The sequence below is a fragment of the Tiliqua scincoides genome, chromosome 10 (genome assembly GCF_035046505.1).
Source record: "Tiliqua scincoides isolate rTilSci1 chromosome 10, rTilSci1.hap2, whole genome shotgun sequence".
NCBI lineage: Eukaryota > Metazoa > Chordata > Lepidosauria > Squamata > Scincidae > Tiliqua > Tiliqua scincoides.
The window spans coordinates 27353740-27372653 of NC_089830.1; the positions used below are offsets into that span (position 1 = coordinate 27353740).

The 18914-nt window shown below is 53.0% G+C and overlaps 1 protein-coding gene and 1 pseudogene across 1 annotated transcript; one reads left to right on the forward strand and one right to left on the reverse strand.

Moving 5' to 3' along the window:
• Window positions 1-4585: 4585 nt before the first annotated feature.
• On the reverse strand, window positions 4586-18184 carry PTGIR (prostaglandin I2 receptor). Its single transcript, XM_066638860.1, has 2 exons — window positions 16695-18184; window positions 4586-5445 (listed from the first exon to the last, which is right to left on the reverse strand). The coding sequence occupies exons 1-2, from the start codon at window positions 17559-17561 to the stop codon at window positions 5194-5196; spliced, it is 1119 nt and encodes a 372-aa protein (XP_066494957.1). The 5' UTR covers window positions 17562-18184; the 3' UTR covers window positions 4586-5193.
• Window positions 5512-5628, forward strand: LOC136662011 (5S ribosomal RNA; annotated as a pseudogene).
• Window positions 18185-18914: the final 730 nt, after the last annotated feature.

Genomic DNA, 18914 nt, shown 5'->3' on the forward strand with positions numbered 1-18914 from the left:
TGCCTCAAGGCATGTGCAGAGGGTGTCCCAAATGATGGTCCTCTACCACACATCTAGAGCTAGGAGCAAAGCTTCCCATTTGAAAAGGATGTGGGTCTAAGTGGGCCAACGTTCCTGTGCTTCATACTATCATATCGATACGTGACAAATCATCTTATTCAGTGTGGCCTGAGAAGCCAAGCAAGCACTGGGGTGGAGGCTGTTGTCTTGGCTTGCTGTCATCGCTGAAAGGGTCCCACACAGCAAGGGAGCCCTGGCAGCCAGTTTAGAAGCAGCGACTAGTCCCTGCCTCAGCGCGATCCAGCAATGTCTGTCAGAAGTGGTCAGAGAGACATTTTACTCCATCCAGGCCACAGGCCCTGTTGAAGACACCCCCCTACCTACAGATCCTCTGGGATCAGATTCCAACAAAGAGCCACTTGATGCCACCCGGAGAAGTGGCATCAATGTTTGTGTCGAGTGTCATTTCCTGAAGGAGCAAAATATGTTTGGCATTTGCAAGCACTTGAGTCAATTTCATGTTCTTAGTCGAGGCACCCGCAAGACACAGGCCGTCCCCATTCTGTGTCCACCACGTAGTCTCGGAACAGGATTGGCAAGGATGTCTCGGTTTCCAGACAAGTTTCCAGCAGAAACACATTTAGCAGGGGATTAGCGGAGGCAGCAACAGCTATTTCTTGAGTCTTTATGGCTGTCAAAATCCCCATCATTTCATGCCATCTATCTATGGCAGGGTTTCCCAAGCTTCTGACAGCTGAAGTCACATTTGTTTGGGGAGATTTTTCTGAGAAAAAAATTGAAGAGACACTGTTCACTTACACCCAAGAAGGGGTGTTCTTTTAGTGAACAAATGGGGGTTAGTTTTGCTTTATTTTCACTGACTGTTGAGATGTTCTTCCCCCTGGTTCCTGGTTCCCCCGGTGAGTACTGCTCTGCTTCTTGATTGGAAGTATGAAAACTCATAGCAGTAACTCATGCAGGAGGCAGGTGGTTCACCAGTTCCTTCAGAAGGTGAGACTGACCACTCCAAGTGTATTAGATGCTAAGGAAGGAGGCAAACACCAGACCAGTAACTCATGCAACGGACCCAGATGGCAGCCTCCTGTATTGGAATCGCAGAAGATATGGTGAGGAGCTAGGATGTGGTGTCAGCAGTGCTCTGGGAAATACCAGGTTAAGCCCTTTCAGCAGAAGGTGTGCTGCACAGCTCCAGTCACTAGAGGCAATGAGGTCTCCAGGGATATAAGCAGCACCTGATGCAGGGAGAGTTTGTAGTTGGAGAGAGAGGAGACTTGCTAGCAAAATGGACTGACTTTTTGGTTAACTGACCTACTGGCCTGTTGACACATGCACTGACTCGTAGCTCTCCTTATTGGACTGACTCTCTGGCTGACTGACTTTCTGGCACACTAACTCATAAGAACATAAGAACAGCCCCACTGGATCAGGCCATAGGCCCATCTAGTCCAGCCTCCTGTATCTCACAGCGGCCCACCAAATGCCCCAGGGAACACACCAGATAACAAGAGACCTCATCCTCGTGCCCTCCCTTGCATCTGGCCTTCTGACATAACCCATTTCTAAAATCAGGAGGTTGCTCATACACATCATGGCTTGTACCCCATAATGGATTTTTCCTCCAGAAACTTGTCCAATCCCCTTTTAAAGGCGTCCAGGCCAGATGCCGTCACCACATCCTGTGGCAAGGAGTTCCACAGACCGACCACACGCTGAGTAAAGAAATATTTTCTTTTGTCTGTCCTAACCCGCCCAACTCTCAATTTTAGCGGATGTCCCCTGGTTCTGGTGTTATGTGAGAGTGTAAAGAGCATCTCCCTATCCACTCTGTCCATCCCCTGCATAATTTTGTATGTCTCAATCATGTCCCCCCTCAGGCACCTCTTTTGTAGGCTGAAGAGGCCCAAACGCCTTAGCCTTTCCTCATAAGGAAGGTGCCCCAGCCCAGCAATAATCTTAGTCGCTCTTTTTTGCACCTTTTCCATTTCCACCATGTCTTTTTTGAGATGCGGTGACCAGAACTGGACACAATACTCCAGGTGTGGCCTTACCGTAGATTTGTACAACGGCATTATAATACTAGCCCTTTAAGGGCCAGGGGAAGGGGAGAGAGGCAGTGACATGATCCCCAGGATCAAGACGCAAGGGGCGGTGTGCTTTGCACTTACTTCAAGAAGGCAAAGCTGCTGCAGCCTGCAGGAGGTGTGGGGAGCCCTGTGTAGCCCTGCACAGCGCTCCCCAAGGCTTGGAACTTTCACGAAAAGCGGGCACAAAGCAAAATGGAAGTGCTTTGCTGCCGTAGCCCCTCCCCTGCAAGAACTTACTGAGGGAGTAAAGGGCCCTCAAAGTTTGAGAACCTCTGGTCTAGGTGGTCTTTCTCAAGCTGTGGGTCAAGACCCACTTGGTGAGTTATGACCTGATTTGTGGTGGGTCCCACTGAGCCTCCAGTGAAGGCATCAGGCAAATAATTGCCTCAAGCCCTGAGGTTATTCAAAAATCAGATCACTGCTAATTGCTCTGCAAAGAGCTGACTGCCTGTTGTTTGCCAGCTTGTGTAAATAAAGGGAGATAAATGCCTGAGCCTCTTTTTCCTGGTGTGTTTCCCCAAGTCCATCAATAATGGGTAGAAGACTGGTTCTCATAGCTAAGCCCCTCCAGCCTTGAAGCTGTTTGGTAGGTCTGCCTCATTACAAGAAATGGATGGAGGATTTTTGTAAGCAATATTACTTGGAAACAAAAATATTTCTTTCTAGATCACCTTTTTTAAAAGACTTCTAAAGCTTCCCCTGGGGGCTGGGGATAAGAATAGGTCCTCAGTTTGGCTGAACTTGTCGTAAGAGGCAACTAAACAGCCACCGGGTAGATGGGACTCGTCAGCCTGGGAAGGCAGCCCAGTTTTCCTGGGAAGGAAAACTCTGATCCCAAACCTCCACTGCCTTGTGACTACATCCAGTTATGGAAAAGGCTTCAGGAGACAACCTCGAGGCAAAATCTGGAGCTGGAGTCCCTGAGGCAGTTCATGGCTGAACACAGTCATGTTCTGGCAACTTCTGCGATGCTGGAATCAACTGTATTGGCTTCTGCCTTTCCATTGGACCATTTCAGCAACGTGGAGAGGTGGGATTTGCTGCATGGGAAACAGTCTGTCCTCCACCTACTTTACCCAGGTTTGGCACACTGGAGAGGACACTCTGTTCCAGAACCACCATTCAGAGCGCGATACCATAGTCTTCCGAGACTGAAGGATGCCAACAACAAGAAGATGTAAAGCTAGGTGGGTCCTGGTTGAGTGTCATTTTAGAAAGTGGGTCTTGGTGCTAAAAAGTTTGAGAACCACTGGTCTAAGGCAATTCAAATAGTCAGGGGGCTGCAGGACTCCCCACCCCCTTTGAGGACAGGCTTAAAGCATTGGGAGGGAGGTTCATTTCCAAAAGTGCAACCAAGGGGAGAGATAAGAGGTTTACAAAACCATGATTAAAGTTGTGCAAAATGTTTATCTCCTTTCTCTCATCCTACTTGAACTCGGTCAGCCAGTGGCATGGATGGGAAACAAATTCAGTCATCAAGTCACAGGATGTTGTAGTTGCAGCTGCTGTGAAGGGAAGACAAGCAAGTGTCCCGAGTGTGACCCAGGACCTGGCGCTGTCTATACTCACTGCAGACTTACTCCAGCCTCTTGCCCAACATTCCTGGGACATGGAGTCTCCATGTCTACATGCACTGTGCACATGAGAAAAGCTCTTCTGGGGCAGTTTCACAGGGTGGAGACAGCATCCTTGGTTTGCTAGTGACTTGTCTTGGTCTGCTGCCTTCTTCTGCAAATAGGGGCGCCCCTGAAGTGGAGACCAAGGGCTTCCCTTCCGACCAGCAGTGACTGCTGTCTTCAGCATGTGTGAGGGAGGGAGTGGTGTGTAAGTGAGTGCAGCTGGAAGTCTGGTCCTCTTTTCTGGACTTTGGTTCCAAATATTTAGACAGGAGGGGATTATTCCTTGGTTGGGGGAGGGTTGCAAGGAAGGAGAAATCAGGAGGAACATATGGAGCATTTCAGCCGAAGAAATATTTACTCTGGGCCTTGAACTTTCCAGAGCTTCTGGTGCCTCAATTTTGACTTGGGTTAGGGAGAGGCTCTGAGCTACAGGTGCTTGTCTGACAGATTTAGGCCTGACATATGATCATGGGAAGCAAAAGGTAATGTGGATTCCCAAGAGACTGAATGGGTAGCTTAGTCTGCAACAACCTAGGTCTTCAACTACTTAAGGACTAGAAACTTGTGTGTGTTTTTTTAAACTAAAGCAACTAAAGTTAAACCATGGCTTTAAGCAATAGTTTTCACAAAGAGTGAAACTTTTCCAGTTATGGAGAAAAGCTGGAGAAAAGAAAGGTGTGCGTCACCCAGAGAAACAAGGCCAAGTCTTCAGACGACTTGCAACTTGAAAACAGCGGTCTCTAGCGCGACTTGCAAATTGCATTGCAAGCAGGCCCAAGAGGGCAGAAAATGCAGTGCGTACATCTAGCCCTGGATACAAAACGCAGTGGCCGGGAGTGTTTGATAGAGACACACCTCCTTTATTTTTCCACTCGAACCATTCACAGTCATGTTTCACCCTCCACTGCAATGCAGGCTCTCGGCTCAAATCAGCCCCCAAAATGTGCAAGGGCCGAGCACTGCTAAGTTAACTATTTGGGTACATGAGTGAAGTAGCCACTGCGGGCAGCGTGGGCTACTAAACACAAAGCAGAGCCCATGGCTTCATTTGCAGGCACGGCAATCATCCTTCCCTGTCCGTGGCTCTGTACTCTCTTCCTCCTTTGCTGGTGAACTTAGATTGCACCTAATCTCGGTTTCTCAATTCCTTATCTAGCTCCATTTGTGGGGCCGACAGTGAGACACCAAGCCGGGCTCTCCCACAAAGGTTTCCCCTACTGGAGTTGCTTGGGCAACACAGATCCCTTCTCCCAGACCACCTATGATCAACTCTCATTGGCCATCCATCTGCAAGAGGAAATGGAAGCTTCTCTCCCATTGGCTCTTCCTCCACCTCTTCATCCCCGATGGGGTCCTTCCTCTGCCTCTTCATCCAAGCCTCTCCACTCCAGAGCAGAGGTGCCCCAGCCCAACCTGCCACCCCCCTTACCATGGTGCGTGAGGCTTCATGCCGTGGGCAGCGCCTGCTCTCAGCAGGCTGAGTGGTCATGCTGGGTGATGTCAACTGGCGCTCTGAGCATGGGCGCTGCCTTCCACGCCCTGGACCAGCAGGGCCCCCCCAGGTGGCAGCAGAAGAGGTTTTTCAGGCTGCGGAAGACGGTGTTGCGGAAGATGATGAAGAGCCAGGGGTCCACGATGGGGTTGAGGGCGCTGAGGCGGAAGGCGAGCATGTCCCCGTCTTCCTTGTGGTCTGGGGAGATGCCACCAACAAAGGCTCGGACCTGCGTGGGAGGAAAATGGGGGGGGGGGAGGAGAATCTTAGCAATTTTCAGCCAGTCCAAAAGGGAGCTTCCAAAGAAACTCCTGCACATGCCCGATCTCATCTGATCTCGGAAGCTAAGCAGGGTCGGGCCTGGTTAGTACTTGGATGGGAGACTGCCTGGGAATACCGGGTGCTGTAGGCTTAGACCATGAACTCGGAAGCTAAGCAGGGTCGGGCCTGGTTAGTACTTGGATGGGAGACCGCCTGGGAATACCAGGGGTTGTAGGCTTATACCATGATCTCGGAAGCTAAGCAGGGTCGGGCCTGGTTAGTACTTGGATGGGAGACCGCCTGGGAATACCGGGTGTTGTAGGCTTATACCATGATCTCGGAAGCTAAGCAGGGTCAGGCCTGGTTAGTACTTGGATGGGAGACTGACTGGGAATACCGGGGGTTGTAGGCTTATACCATGATCTCGGAAGCTAAGCAGGGTGAGGCCTGGTTAGTACTTGGATGGGAGACCGCCTGGGAAGACCGGGTGCTGTAGGCTTATACCATAGTCTTTCGAGACTGAAGGTTGCCAACCTGGGCTGAGGACCTCCTGGCTTGTAAACACCAGAGATGTAGTTTTGAGTAGATATTTTTTTTTTGGGGGGGGGGGGGGCTGCCTTGTCCTGGATCTCCTGGGCCCTCTCCCTGGATTTCCAGCTTTCTTTTTTTAAAAGCAAGTCTCTACTCCCTTGTGACGATTCGAGGAAAAACTCATGGGCTGGAGTCTACCCAGTTCCTCCTTAAGGAGTAAACTTGTTCCCGCCTTCCAATGTGGTTTGGCCAATGTGTGCAAAGGCAGCGGGATAACGGACATGCCCAAGGCCCTTATCTGGAGACAGCAATATTAGTAGGGAATACAATTAAATGCTTTTAAATGGATATAGGCTGGTCATGTGGGGGGTTTGAATTCCGGAGGCTTTTGAGCATCCTTCCTGTTGTTAAGGGTGGTAACCAACCACAGCAAAAACAAGGTACATTTCTAGCCCATCCTGCCTGGCTCCAGGCGCTGCAGGCTGTTCGATGTTGCCGGCCTCAATCTGTATGTCACCATTTTCCACCCAAGCTCTGCCCCAGCTTCTGATCCCCCCCAACATCTCCAGTCTCCAGACTCTGGCCCTACCCAAGAAGTCAGGATTTTGAGAATCATGAAGTAGTGGTTTGGGGTGTGAGCGAAGGTTGTGCAATGGTTCTCAGAGGGAAGGGTGACTGACACAGAGTCTTTCTCATGGCCTCCAATGAGGTGGGCTGCAAGAGTGAGAGACTTCCTCAAATGCTAAGAGCCTGGGAGCAGGGCTGGCCCAAGACTTCCGGATGCCGGCAGTGGCACACCAAATGGTGAGATGCCAGACTCGCCTTCTTCCTCACCCTAGACTGGATCAGGAAAAGGGCAGTTGGACAAAAGAGGAAGTGTGCAGGAGGCACCCTGAGTCTAGCCCAACACTCTGTTCTCCTTTTTCAAGCTATTCCCCTTTTCCAACCCAAGGAGAGCAGCAGTTAAACTCTAAATGCAGTAGCTAGTGATGACATCTCCTTGCGGTGATGAGTAGCAGAATCTGAACCCAGGTCTCTGCAACATTCTAACTAACTCCACCATCTTTAGGATATTTTAAAAAATACAACTTTTATGGAGATGTTGATAAAGATGCAGATTTATGGCAATACATTTAAAGATGATTGGTTAAACCGAAGTGATTCAGCTACGAAGAATCCTTTACAAGGTGGATGCCCTGATGGGAACGAATGCAGTGGGGGTGGGTTTGCTTGAGACTCAGGGCTTGCGGATGCACCCGGAGTTGCCAACTTTTCAACCAGCCATTGTAACTGACCATGACATAGCCAGAGCAAGGTGCTTTTCTGATCAGTTAGCAACCACAGAACCAAAGGAGGCCCTAAAGGAACGGAGCTGAATAGAGGCCAGGCAGAGCAGAAAAAGAAGCAGCCAGGCAGGCCTTCTTGGTGCGTTGCTGTCCTTCCAGCGCTGTAGTGGAGACTGGTGGAGGGGAGCAGGGCTTTTTTTTTTTGTGCATGCAGATGTTCTAATAAAACTGACTCCAGCTCCCAGGGGTACTTCAGTGATTCTTGGCACCCTGGATGTGATCGGACAGGGAACGTCAGCAGCTTCCGCGGGCGTGGGCGTAATCACGATTCCAGAAGCAATCTCTCCATGATGTGATTACGAGAGGCTTAATGAGATTGCCAAGTAATTGCAAACAACAACATAGGTTTACAGCGCTAAGGCAGGTCAGCAGCAGCCAGCCTGGTCCACGGTCACTGTGGATGCTGGAGCTCTGGGAATGAGCTCAGGGGCAGCCACGAAGGCACCGTGGCACATACAACAGGCACCACAATGTGCCAAGAAAGCGGCCCCTCCCACTCGCCGTCAGGGCCATGCACGGCTGCAACTGTGTCGCCATCACTGTCCCACTTACACAGTGCATTGTGGCGCCTGCTAAACTTACCTTGCCCCCCCGGCTACACTACTGCTCAGGGGACCGTGGCCTGAGCAGTGAGGGCCCCAGTGACAGCATGCCACCAAAGGCACAACAGGGCATGCCAAAGGATGTACCTCAGTGGAGGAAGGCCTCACAGGTGTGGACTTCCATTTGGCCCCTGGTTCCTGCCTTTTACCCACCGTCTCCATCACTTGCTCACATAGACCACCCTGTAACTGCCTTTTGCCTGTATTCTGCAACCTGTCCCTCTTAGTCTGAGCTCAGCAGTGCTTGTTGGGAGATCCCCTTTAAAGTGGGGCACCTGCCCATGTGGCAAAGCTAAGGCATTGGGTACCTGGGGGGCACAAAAAAATTTTTACACCCTCCTCCACACGACAAAATCCAGAAGTAATTGTGGTGATGTAACCGCCAATTACTTCTGGGTTACACACAGCTCTGAGTTACACACAGCTCTGAGCAGGCAATGGCTTTTTTCACCTTTCCCCCCCCCCCCAAAAAAAAGCAGGGAGGGGGGAAATAAAAAAAACAACAACACACAAACACAGGTCACCCAACAAATCAGCAACCAACAAAAACCCAGTGGCTAACTTGATGTCACACAGCTGAATAGGAGTTCTGGTTATTTGGCTATAACTTTTGACAGAATACAGATAATTCAGTGTGGTTTGCTTCATTATGTTCTGCATCAAATTACCCATTGAATGATATATAACGTGATGGTTTTATTCATAAATACCAATTTTCCTCAAGTTTCCACAGTTCTGACCACTAGGGTCAACCCCCTCAAGGCCTGGTACCTGGGGGCAATGTCTCTGTCCCCCTTAGCTATGCCACTGCAGCTGCCTGTATGCAGAAGACCCCTGGCAGAGGGGACACATTCCTGCCTGCCACCCGGGAGAGCTGCTGCTGAATAACGTGGCCCTGCTGTCTGACTTGGGTCAGACCACTTTCCATGTTCCCAGCCTGCCTCCGTGTTTCCTCGAGGACCAGGAGGTCCTGTGGGAACAGCCACGGGGCAGCTCCTGGGCACGGCCTGTGCACCTGTTGGCCAGGAACCATTTGCCTTTGGTGTTGGCCACATGGTTTCCAGCAAGAGTTGCCATCATGCTGGCAGCAGGACGGAACCCGGGTGCCCTCCTGTGACTCCTCCGGCCCCCACAGGCTGGCCCCCTTATCGCCTTGCCCCTTTCCCAAGCCCTTTCCACCCACGGTGTGGCCCCACCTGTTTCAACAGCTGCTTTCCCAGCTCACTTATCGCTCCCTTTTGGTTGCCGCAGCAATGCCAAACAGCCTTTGGACAACACAGTGCCTTGGGTCAGCTGGCCCTGCAATCAGGGTGGGGCTGGCCCCGTCAGAGGGGCTGCAGCGCAGGGAGAGAACAGTGGTTCCGCTTCAACTCCAGAGTCAGGAAGCCAGTGTGTGTGGAAGGGGGGGAGGCCTACCTGGGCACCCCACTTTCCTGGAGTTCCACCAGGCTTGATTCAAATGAGACACACACAGCAGCCTGGATCCAGGCACTGCAAGAAGGGGCTTCACTTCATGTAAGCAAGGAGAAGGGGAGAGGAGTGGTGGGCTAGAGTGTCCATCATTTAGTTCAGCAGCTTAAATAAATGTTGCATGATGGTGATGGGCACTGCTAAGGCCCAGTGACACGAACTCCACCCCTGCTGCTCGGACGTCTCTCTGGGCACTGTCCAAATGGGAACTGGCCATAGTGATATCTTTTTTTGGCTCTGGGCAAAAAGCATTCTTTGTTTTCCCATCCTCTTAACATCACATGCATTTTGAATGCATTTTTATTTCTCGGCATCACCTGGCAGGACAAAGTTCCAAACAACACAGTCCTGGAACGTGCTGGAATCCCTAGCATGCATGCACTGCTGAAACAGAGACGCCTGCGTTGGCTCGGTCATGTCGTGAGAATGGATGATGGCCAGATCCCAAAGGATCTCCTCTATGGAGAACTCGTGCAAGGAAAGCGCCCTACAGGTAGACCACAGCTGCGATACAAGGACATCTGCAAGAGGGATCTGAAGGCCTTAGGGATGGACCTCAACAAGTGGGAAACCCTGGCCTCTGAGCGGCCTGCTTGGAGGCAGGCTGTGCAGCATGGCCTTTCCCAGTTTGAAGAGACACTTGGCCAGCAGTCTGAGGCTAAGAGGCAAAGAAGGAAGGCCCATAGCCAGGGAGACAGGCCAGGGACAGACTGCACTTGCTCCCAGTGTGGAAGGGATTGTCACTCCCGGATTGGCCTTTTCAGCCACACTAGACGCTGTGCCAGAACGACCTTTCAGAGCGCGATACCAGAGTCTTTCGAGACTGAAGGTTGCCAACAAGAAGATTTTATTGCTGCGGTCATCTTGTTGTCTTCAGTGGGTACATTTGTTGCTTTTTTCAGTGGCTGCCTTTTTAATTATTGCGAAGGACCCTGAAAATCTCTTTGAGTCGTGCAGAATTCAATAAAATAAAATAGAAACGTTCGACTCTTCCCCCCCCACACTTCCTTTTCCACTCCCCCCTCTAATTCAGGAAGTGGGGAGGAGGAGCAGTGATGGCAAGTGGGCAGGTGGATGTAGGTGCCCCTGCCGCTTGGGGCAACTGGCTCAGTTGGCCTCACGTATGAGCCAGTCCTGCCCCCCATCCAAATCCTGGATTGCCATGGTAGTCACCGCAAGACCCCACTGAGCCTTAGAGAAAAATGGTCTGATTTAGAAGGCAGTTTTGTATTAGTAAAAGGAACCGTCCTTTTTGCAGTGGAGAAATTCAGGAACCCCATGGGAATCTCGGTCAGGCTGGCCCCAGGCCACAGCCAAGGCTTCCTATGGATCCAGCATGGCTCCTATTTTGGTCCACGTCCTGCCACAGCTGGGCTCTGGCTTCCCTGCGCTGGTCCCTAAATACTGCTGAGGATTTCTGCGCAACATCCCAGTGCATGCCGCATTTCCTGCAACAAGCAGCTAATCAACCCTCAGTTAAAAGGTGATTCACTCTTTCCAGTCCTGCTCTTCCTCAGCTCATACATTTGTAAATTAAAATCAGGCTTTTGAGTTGGTCTCCATTGGTGGACCATGCGTATTTCCAAGGAAACTTAGAGCACGAGAGAAGGGGAGGAGGAGAGTGAAAACAGGCAATGAGCTGGGACTTCGGCAGCCGGATTCTGACATGCCCTGGAGCATGCATTGTATCCAGAGCAGGGCTGGGCCAGGATGCAGTACAACTCGGAGTAAGAGAAATTCATTCCCCTTACCCTGTGTTGTGGGGCAGCTGCCTCCAGAGGGCTACTCGGATCTGTACCACCTAAAGAGGTGGCACAGATCTGAGCAGCCCAGTGTAAGTCCGGGTTAGAGGGTGGGGTTAGGATCCAGCCGAAGTGTTACATCCTGGCACCACTCCGTCCTGAGTCTGGTCCTCCCACCAGCCAGCTCACTTCCCGCCTTCCCCCTGTCCCCAAGCCCCCCAAACATCCTCCCCTCACTGTCCCCAAACCTCCGCGCTGGCCTTCCAGGCCAGCACTTATTTACTTGGTCCAGGGTTGAATCTGGCAGGAGTAGGCTAGTGCATGTCCTTCTGTGGCCTGCTCTTGAGTTGTCACAGGTTTTGTGATGCCAGAGGCCGGGACTTGCACCAGCCTAGGGAGCAGCTTGGATTGTGCCCTCTCTCTATCGATTTACTTGTGATCAGATAAAGGCACTCTGCACATGGTCACAGGCCAGAAAAGTTCCCAGATAATGCCACTAAAATCCCTCTTACATACACCTGTGTATACCCTCATCCCCCCGCACCTCATCAGCTTCTGAGATCCTTCTGTCTGAATGTTTTCACGCTTATTTTGCAGGTCAGGAGGTCTGGCATCTTGTTTTCCAATCTGAGCTGAGATTTCCACGGCGCTAAATCTCTCGCCCACACAGTGCTTCATAAGCGCAGAAGAGCCTCTCATTCCACTGCAGCCAGTTCTTGCACTTCTTGCCTGCCAAGTCGAGGCCTTTGCCCAAAAATGAATTCTAAAACCGCCGTCTGTGAATGTGCCTTGCCAGCAAAGGCTCCCACCTTATCTGTTTCCTTAACATAAAGCACTTGCTGCCATGAGGCTGGTCCAGGTCCCAGTTCAGCCCTTGCACCTCTGTGCTCTGCCGGCTGCGGTGTGGGGCTGGCTTAGCCAGAGACTTCCTGCCCCCAACGCTTCCTCCTGCTGTCTCAGTGGCTTTCCCTCCTAGCTCTTCATTCTTTCTGTACAGTTCCGATGCACTTACATTTTCTATTTTAAATAAGGGAGCTCAGTGATGGGCTCTGAGCATGTCCGGGACTTGATGGTTAGCTCCAGCAACTCTCTTCAGAGCCAGCCTGTCCATGAGGATGACTCGGCGACTGGGAAGGGGAGCCCACTTCTGTCCATGATCACCACAGCATCTTGCCTTCTCTGTCCTTGGACTAAAAAAGGGAAACAGAGAGGAAGAGGCAGTGTGGAAGAGAGGAGAGGGCTAGAGTGTCTCCGTCTGCGCCCAGCAATTATGCTCTAGCCCAGCATTCTTCTCTCCTCCACACTTCCTCTTCCACTTTGCCCCCGCTCTATTTCAAAGCCAAGGACGACAAGCAAGTATTGGAGGTGGCTGGAAGGAGGCATTGTTTGAGTTGCCACCAACCCCAGTTAGTTGGCCTCCGGCCTGGTTCACCAAAACAAACTTTATGTTCTTATTGAAACCTGGTTCCTGGGGCCTTCTCTAAGTCTTTAAACTGGTGGTGGGACCAGCATGGAGATCAGGGAATGGAGGTTTTATGCAAGTTGACTGAAGCACCTGGTGGATGGTCAAGGCTGGGAGACAGACTCATCTGCTGCAGTGCAGCTGTTCTGTGCCTGCTCGTATATCGTTTCTTTATTTGCGTAACCCCTGCTGACTTGCCCTGCAGGCACACCCGGAGCCAAGATAACAGGATCCGCCCCAGGAGGAGATGGAGCTGGTGCTGCAGTCCTTGGCCAGATCCGGGCCAAGTCACTGAGGCACTGGGAGGGAGAGAGTTGCCTGCCACCTCCCTCTCATCCACCCCAATCTCCCTGTTGACAATTACGGAAAGGCCAGCTGTGCCACAAACCACAAAGTGTCCATTAAATTCTTACAACTGTTTGGACACCTTTGCTGGGGAAAAGGCAAGAACGCTTTCCCCCAAACAAACACACACCCTTCCCTTGCCACATAGCAGCAAACACAGCTGGCCCTGGGCAGATTTGCACACACAAGAGACTTTTATCCTCTCCTTTGGTCGTCTTCACACTGGCAACCTCACAGGTCTGTCCCCACCCTGCCATGCAACTCCTCTGCCTTCTAGACAATTCTGGGATGTGTTTGAGAGCACTCAGTAGGGTGGTCAGCTGAATAGGGAGACATGGCCTGGTGCTCTTTGGCCTTCCAGAAGTGGGCAGAATTCAAGCTTGCAGGATCTACGTTGCTTTACACAAGAACTCCTGAGGTCTACCGACTGGGGTCAAACACAAAATGGTGCTCAGGGGGACAGAACGCATGGCCTACCACATCCTTTGAGCCCTGGGATGACCTGATGATCAAGGACTTGAGCACCAGAACCGACCAGCAGAGCTGCACAAAGAGGTGGCCAGTGACTTGCTCTATTGAATGCTTTCTAAAAACTTGCCTGGTACATTGATTGTGAGCTCTCTCAAGTCATGGGTGACATAGCTGTCCCGGAAAAGGTTGGCACTGTGTAGCCATCCTGAAAAAGGTTGGTGCTGCTAGGCGGATGCAAAAGAGGGACTTGCCTCACCATGGCTGTTTCGGGGAAGAGAGAGTCTCAGAAATCCGTAATAACCCAGTGACAAATATTGAGTCTTTTCTGCACAATTAGCCAGGCGGGGGAGTTTGAAGTCTGTGTTGATCGCCTCATCCGGCAAGGCATGTTTGGGCCTGTGTCTGGATTCTACCTTGGAAAATCCATCGGGGGGGGGGGCATAATGGAGGTGGAACACAGGCAGAAAGGGTTCAAGCCCTTGCTGAAAGACCAGCAGATGGGCAAGAGCCCTGCCTGAATCCCTGAAGGGGTGCTGCAGGTCAGAACAGGCACCTCCAGGCTAGGTAGACAGAGCCAACGGCCCAGCCTAGCTTTGTGAGTCTCCTCGTAGGCAAGGGAGGTGGAGGCCTGGCTGGCGAGGAGCAGAGAGGCGCGGCAAGCGCAGAGAGAGTGCTGCAGTGGATGCAGCCCTGCTGGGCACAAGGTCTGCCTCCTGCCTCTTGTCTAGCCAGGTCCCATTCAGTGCCAGCCCTCCAGGAAGTAGCACCAACTCCAGGAGACCACTGAGAGCCACCCGAGGGATCTCAGCAGGGTCTCCAGGAATGTCGAACATGACAGCTTGTCGGGGGGAAAAGAGATACCAAGCGGAGACAGACATCTACTCCTGGAGACTCTGGGTCAGTCCTGGAGGGGTGGCAACCAACCCTGCCACCCACCCACCACCCACACAAACCCAGAATATTGGGGACTACCCACAGGTCTCTGGGAATCCTAGGCCTTTGAGGCAACCAAGGGCTAACACCTCACAACCACCAAATCCTCCGGGTTCTGACAAGGAACAGTCCCCAAGTAAAGTGGGATTGAAAAAACAGCCTGGCTCTGTTTACTGGGGTGGAGAGGTTAGAAAGTTGGGTTTGGACTTGAGGGAGCGGGGAGTGGGTTGAATCCCTGCTCAGGTCATCACACAGCTCACTGGCTGACTTTGGACCGGTCACATCCTTTCAGCCTGACCGACTTCGCAAGGTTGTTGTAAGAATAGAGTGGCCACTAAACACTCTCTCGTGCTCCTCAGGCAAAAGTGGGCTAGAAACACGAGGAAAGCTTTTAAAAAGCAGGACATACATGTAGAAATAAACACATCTTTGCACATCTTCTATAGCTTGAGGTTGCCAAACTTTTTATTACCCTGCTCCTGTGAGCAGGATGTGCACCGGCTATTACGCTTGTCTTCATGTTGCGGAAAACCTCATTTGCTGACTGCGACAGTTTATGTGGCTGCTAATGGCAGAAGAGCAGGCCAAGTTCAGGTTTTTCCCTGCAGTTGGCAACCCTAGTCAGTTACCCAATCCACCAAGGACGGAAGTGATGAAAGTTTCCCCTCTGGTTTGAGAAACGGGCTGCCTGGCCTGCGTGAGCCTGCGTTTTCGTGCCACCCCTGCCTCTTTTCCACCCACGCAAGCCCCAACCACCTTGAGGGGAAAGGCGGGGCATGTCTGAGCAGGATCCACGGGCCTGAGTCCAGCTTCCTCCGTGTCGACATTCAAGTACAACGCAGAGAGGAGCAGGAAAGGGGAAGAGTCTCTTCAGTGCCGGGGTTGGAATGGCAATGAGATGCTGATCTCTGCCAGGCAGGGCTGGGCCAAGACCCCCTGATGAAAAGGCCCCCCCCCATCCAGGGGCACAGCAGCTGCTTCGCCCACTCCTCTGAAGCAGAAGAGGGGGGAGAGGAGTGGTGGGCTAGTGTATCTCCTCTCCTCCACACTTCCTCTTTTGCTCCCCCCCATCTTTTCCCAGGGATGAAAGAAGCAGTGGCTGGCAAGTCATCAGGCGGGGGGGGCCCTCCATCAGACAACCTTGCTCCCCACTGTTTTTGCCAGGCAGAAGACGCTGGCTGTTGCTGGTCCCCAGTTCCTCCCACGCAAAGGTCTGCTGCCCTGAGGCCAGTGGTTCTGCTGTGCCATTGCTCAGACAGACCCTTCCCTCCTCCCTCCTCCCCGAAGGTGTCTCTTCCATGTGTGCGCTGAAGAGGGCTGCACAGCTCTCACCGATCCTGCCGGAAGCTTCTACTGCGAGTCACTCCGGGGCCCTCCGAGAAATGCGTGAGAGTCCCCAGCTGCTGGTCGCAGGCCCACCCCCACACCATCATTGCCTTCTGCTGCGGCGCAAGCGACCGCTCTCACTGTTCGCAGCGGTGTGGTCCAAGCCGGCCCAGCACACGATTGCGGCTGCAGCACATGAGCTGGGAGGAAGCCGACATGTGCAGTGACTTCCCAGCAGTGGCCACAAGCTTGAGGCCCGTGCGAGACGGCTGGGAAGCTCTACCTGAGTCGCAAGCTGTCATCACAGTGAAGCAATTCTGTGGCCACTTCCCCCTCCGGGCTGGATTACTGTCATGCTCCCTGCCTGGGGCTGCCCTGGAAAAGCAGCTGGTGCAAAATGCTGCCGCCATTGCGACACCATTTCGCATGGCTTGATTGGAAAGGTGAGATGTGTTTTGGTGCAGAGAGGAACGTGTCCCAATGCAGGGAGTCGGTCCAGCCACCTCAGCTCAACTAGCTGGTTTGTGGTGATGGCTGCATCTCACCTACAGAAATGCAGAAAGCTCTCATCCTTATCTGGCCATTTGTTTCCACATAGCTGGGTTGGAGCACTCATCCTGACCTTGCCAATTGCTCCCCACAGAGCCAGCCCCTCCATGCAGCCAAATTAGACAATGGCCTCAGGTGGCCGATTGGCACTCATTGCCACCTACCCACTTGCCTCAATGGCTTCTCCTCCTGTACCCACTTCCTAGACTGGAAAAGGAAGAGGATAACGACGTGTGGAACAGAGGGAAGTGGTCAGCAATCATCTAGCCTGCCAACCTGCTCTCCTCCACACTTCCTCTATCACTTGGTCCCCCTCCTTCTGTTCCTGTTTTGTGGGAAGCACAGAGGCTGATACATCAGTAATCGAGAGGGCAGCATCTGACATGCCATTCCAGGTCCCCTACCACCCAAGCCTACCGCCCAGCCCACCAGGCACTTACCGAGAGGGGCAAAGAGCAGATGACAAAGATGACTGTCATGAGCGCCAGCAAGATCAGGTGGTCCACTTCCTCTTCCCCACGACTGAACCAGCTCTTGCGCCGCCGCTGGGCTAGGTTGATGGAGCCGCGCCGGCGGGCCTGCTGCTTGCGGTACATCTGGCACAGGCTGATGATGACCAGCCCGTTGCAGATGAAGATGGCGAGGATCAGGAGGGCCATGAGGGTGGCGTAAGACAGGGAGAAGGCTGCCTCGCCGTGCTGGTCCTGCTCCTTGTCCACCATCATCAAAACAAAGCACCAAGTGCCCGGGCAGTACTGCTTGTATTTCCCAACGCCCAAGAAGGGCAAGGCACAGAAGAGCCCGCTGGCGACATAGATGGCAGGCAGCAGCCACTTGATCCAGCTGCGGATGTTGTGCTGGGAGTAGAAGTAGGGGTAGCTGATGGCCAGGCAGCGCTCTACCGCCATGGCGCAGAGGATCATCATGGAGGCTAGGTTGACGTACATCATGGCAAAGGCAAAGAGGTGGCACAGCCAGGGCTTGCTGTTGGCCATGCCCAGCAGGGTGGCGTTGTGCGAGTAGGCCACGAAGACCACAGGGCTGAGGATGCAGGTGCCCAGGAGGTCTGTGATGGCCAGGCCGGTCACCAGGATGCAAAAGGAGGAGGTCTTGGTGCGCAGCTCCTTGTGGTGGACCCCTAGGATGGCCAAGGCTGCCACGTTGCCCACCACGCCGGCGGTGAACATCAGCGAGCTGGTCACGGGGTTGCCATCCTTCTGCAGCTGGGTGAGGTTGCCGCAGTTGTCCCCCCGCAAGGCGCCAGAGCCGGTCACATTGTGGGTCAGAGTGGTTGACAGGGCGCTCATTGGAACAGAGAGAACCTTGGGCTGCTTGGGGAGGGGAGGGTCGTGGGGGAGGGACAGAGGGGGGGCCAAGAGTCGAAGTTCAAGGTGTCCGTGCCCTGGTGAGAGAGGAGAACAGGGACCAGGCCTTGCCGCAAAAGAGCAGGAAAACGGGTCCAGTGTCTTCTTGCCTCTAATCTCAGTTGAGGCTGGAGAGCTGGAAGGGGTGGGCTGGAGCTCCTAGTCCCAGAAGGAGAAGGCTGAGATCTAGCAGCTTAGAGTGAGAACCAAATGTAGTGCAGAGGCCAGGATTCCAGGGTGAAGGCTGGCAAACCGGCAAGCCCCACTGGTGAAAGCCGGTGTATGGGGTGGGTGGGCAGAAGCCGTCAGGACTCCTGGGTTCTCTCCCTGGCTCAAGGGAAGCAGCAATTGCCAGAGGAGGCGAGAGAGTTAACGGTGCGGGCTGGCGATCAGGAGACCCGGTCCGGTTCTTCTGTGGCAGCTGGGATTTCCCAGTGAGGCAATGACTCGCTGGGGTGCCCGGGGGTCTTTTCCTGCCCTTTCCAGCAGCCGACTCCTTTCAAAGAGGTCTCCCTCCCTCCCAGTGAGTGAGTTGCCAGTGTGGAAAGTGTGTGTCTCTGCTGCCTCCCTTGTGTGGGTGAAGCATGTGAGGTGTCATACACTGCGAGCGAAAGAGCCTTTTCAACTCCAGCAGGCGGGCAGGCGTGTCCTGGGGCGGGCCGGGGGTAAGTTTGGGCCCACCCTCCCAGGGCCCAGCCAATGGGTGTCATTGGGTGTTTCCTTTTCCCAAGGAGGCTCTCACGCTCTCTCTGCCTCACTGTAGGCCTGCCTGCCAGCTGGGGGAAGAAGGAAGACCTCACCCAGCCAGTTCCACTCACGCCTTCTGCACTGCTGGAGCCCCTCTTCCCTCCTGCCCCAGTACAGTCCTGCTTCAAGCTGCAGTCACTCAGGGGGCCTGCCCAGCAGCGGATGATGCAGTCATTCATCACCCACCCCTGGGTCCACCACATCCAGTCAGAACACTGAGCTCTCAGTCAGGAAGCCAAGCATTGCAGGAGCCTGGCTGCCACCTTTTTTTTTTTTCCAACTAGCTCAGCTCTTAACAGCAGCCCAAGGCACAGAAACGTAGGAGGTGGGGTTTTTCCTACCCTGGAGGTCACAGGAAGGAGGGAAGCTTCAGCTGTTCACTTTCTGTATCTCAAAGATTGCTGCTGAAAGCACAGGAGCTGGGCTAGTTAAAGTCATGGCAACCCCAATGAGCAGTGGATTGGGAAAATTATAAGCAGATCTCTAGAAGAATTGTGTTCCTTGTCACCTCCCTCCATGACTGGAAAAGGAGATACTGTACTGGAAAAT

Excerpts from the sequence above, each read along its gene's own strand:
- PTGIR (XM_066638860.1), bottom strand. The coding sequence starts at position 17,561 with ATGAGCGCCCTGTCAACCACTCTGACCCACAATGTGACCGGCTCTGGC. Across the intron at positions 5,446-16,694 it reads TCTGCTCTTTGCCCCTCTCG|GTCCGAGCCTTTGTTGGTGG; the intron begins GTAAGTGCCTGG and ends CCTCCCACGCAG.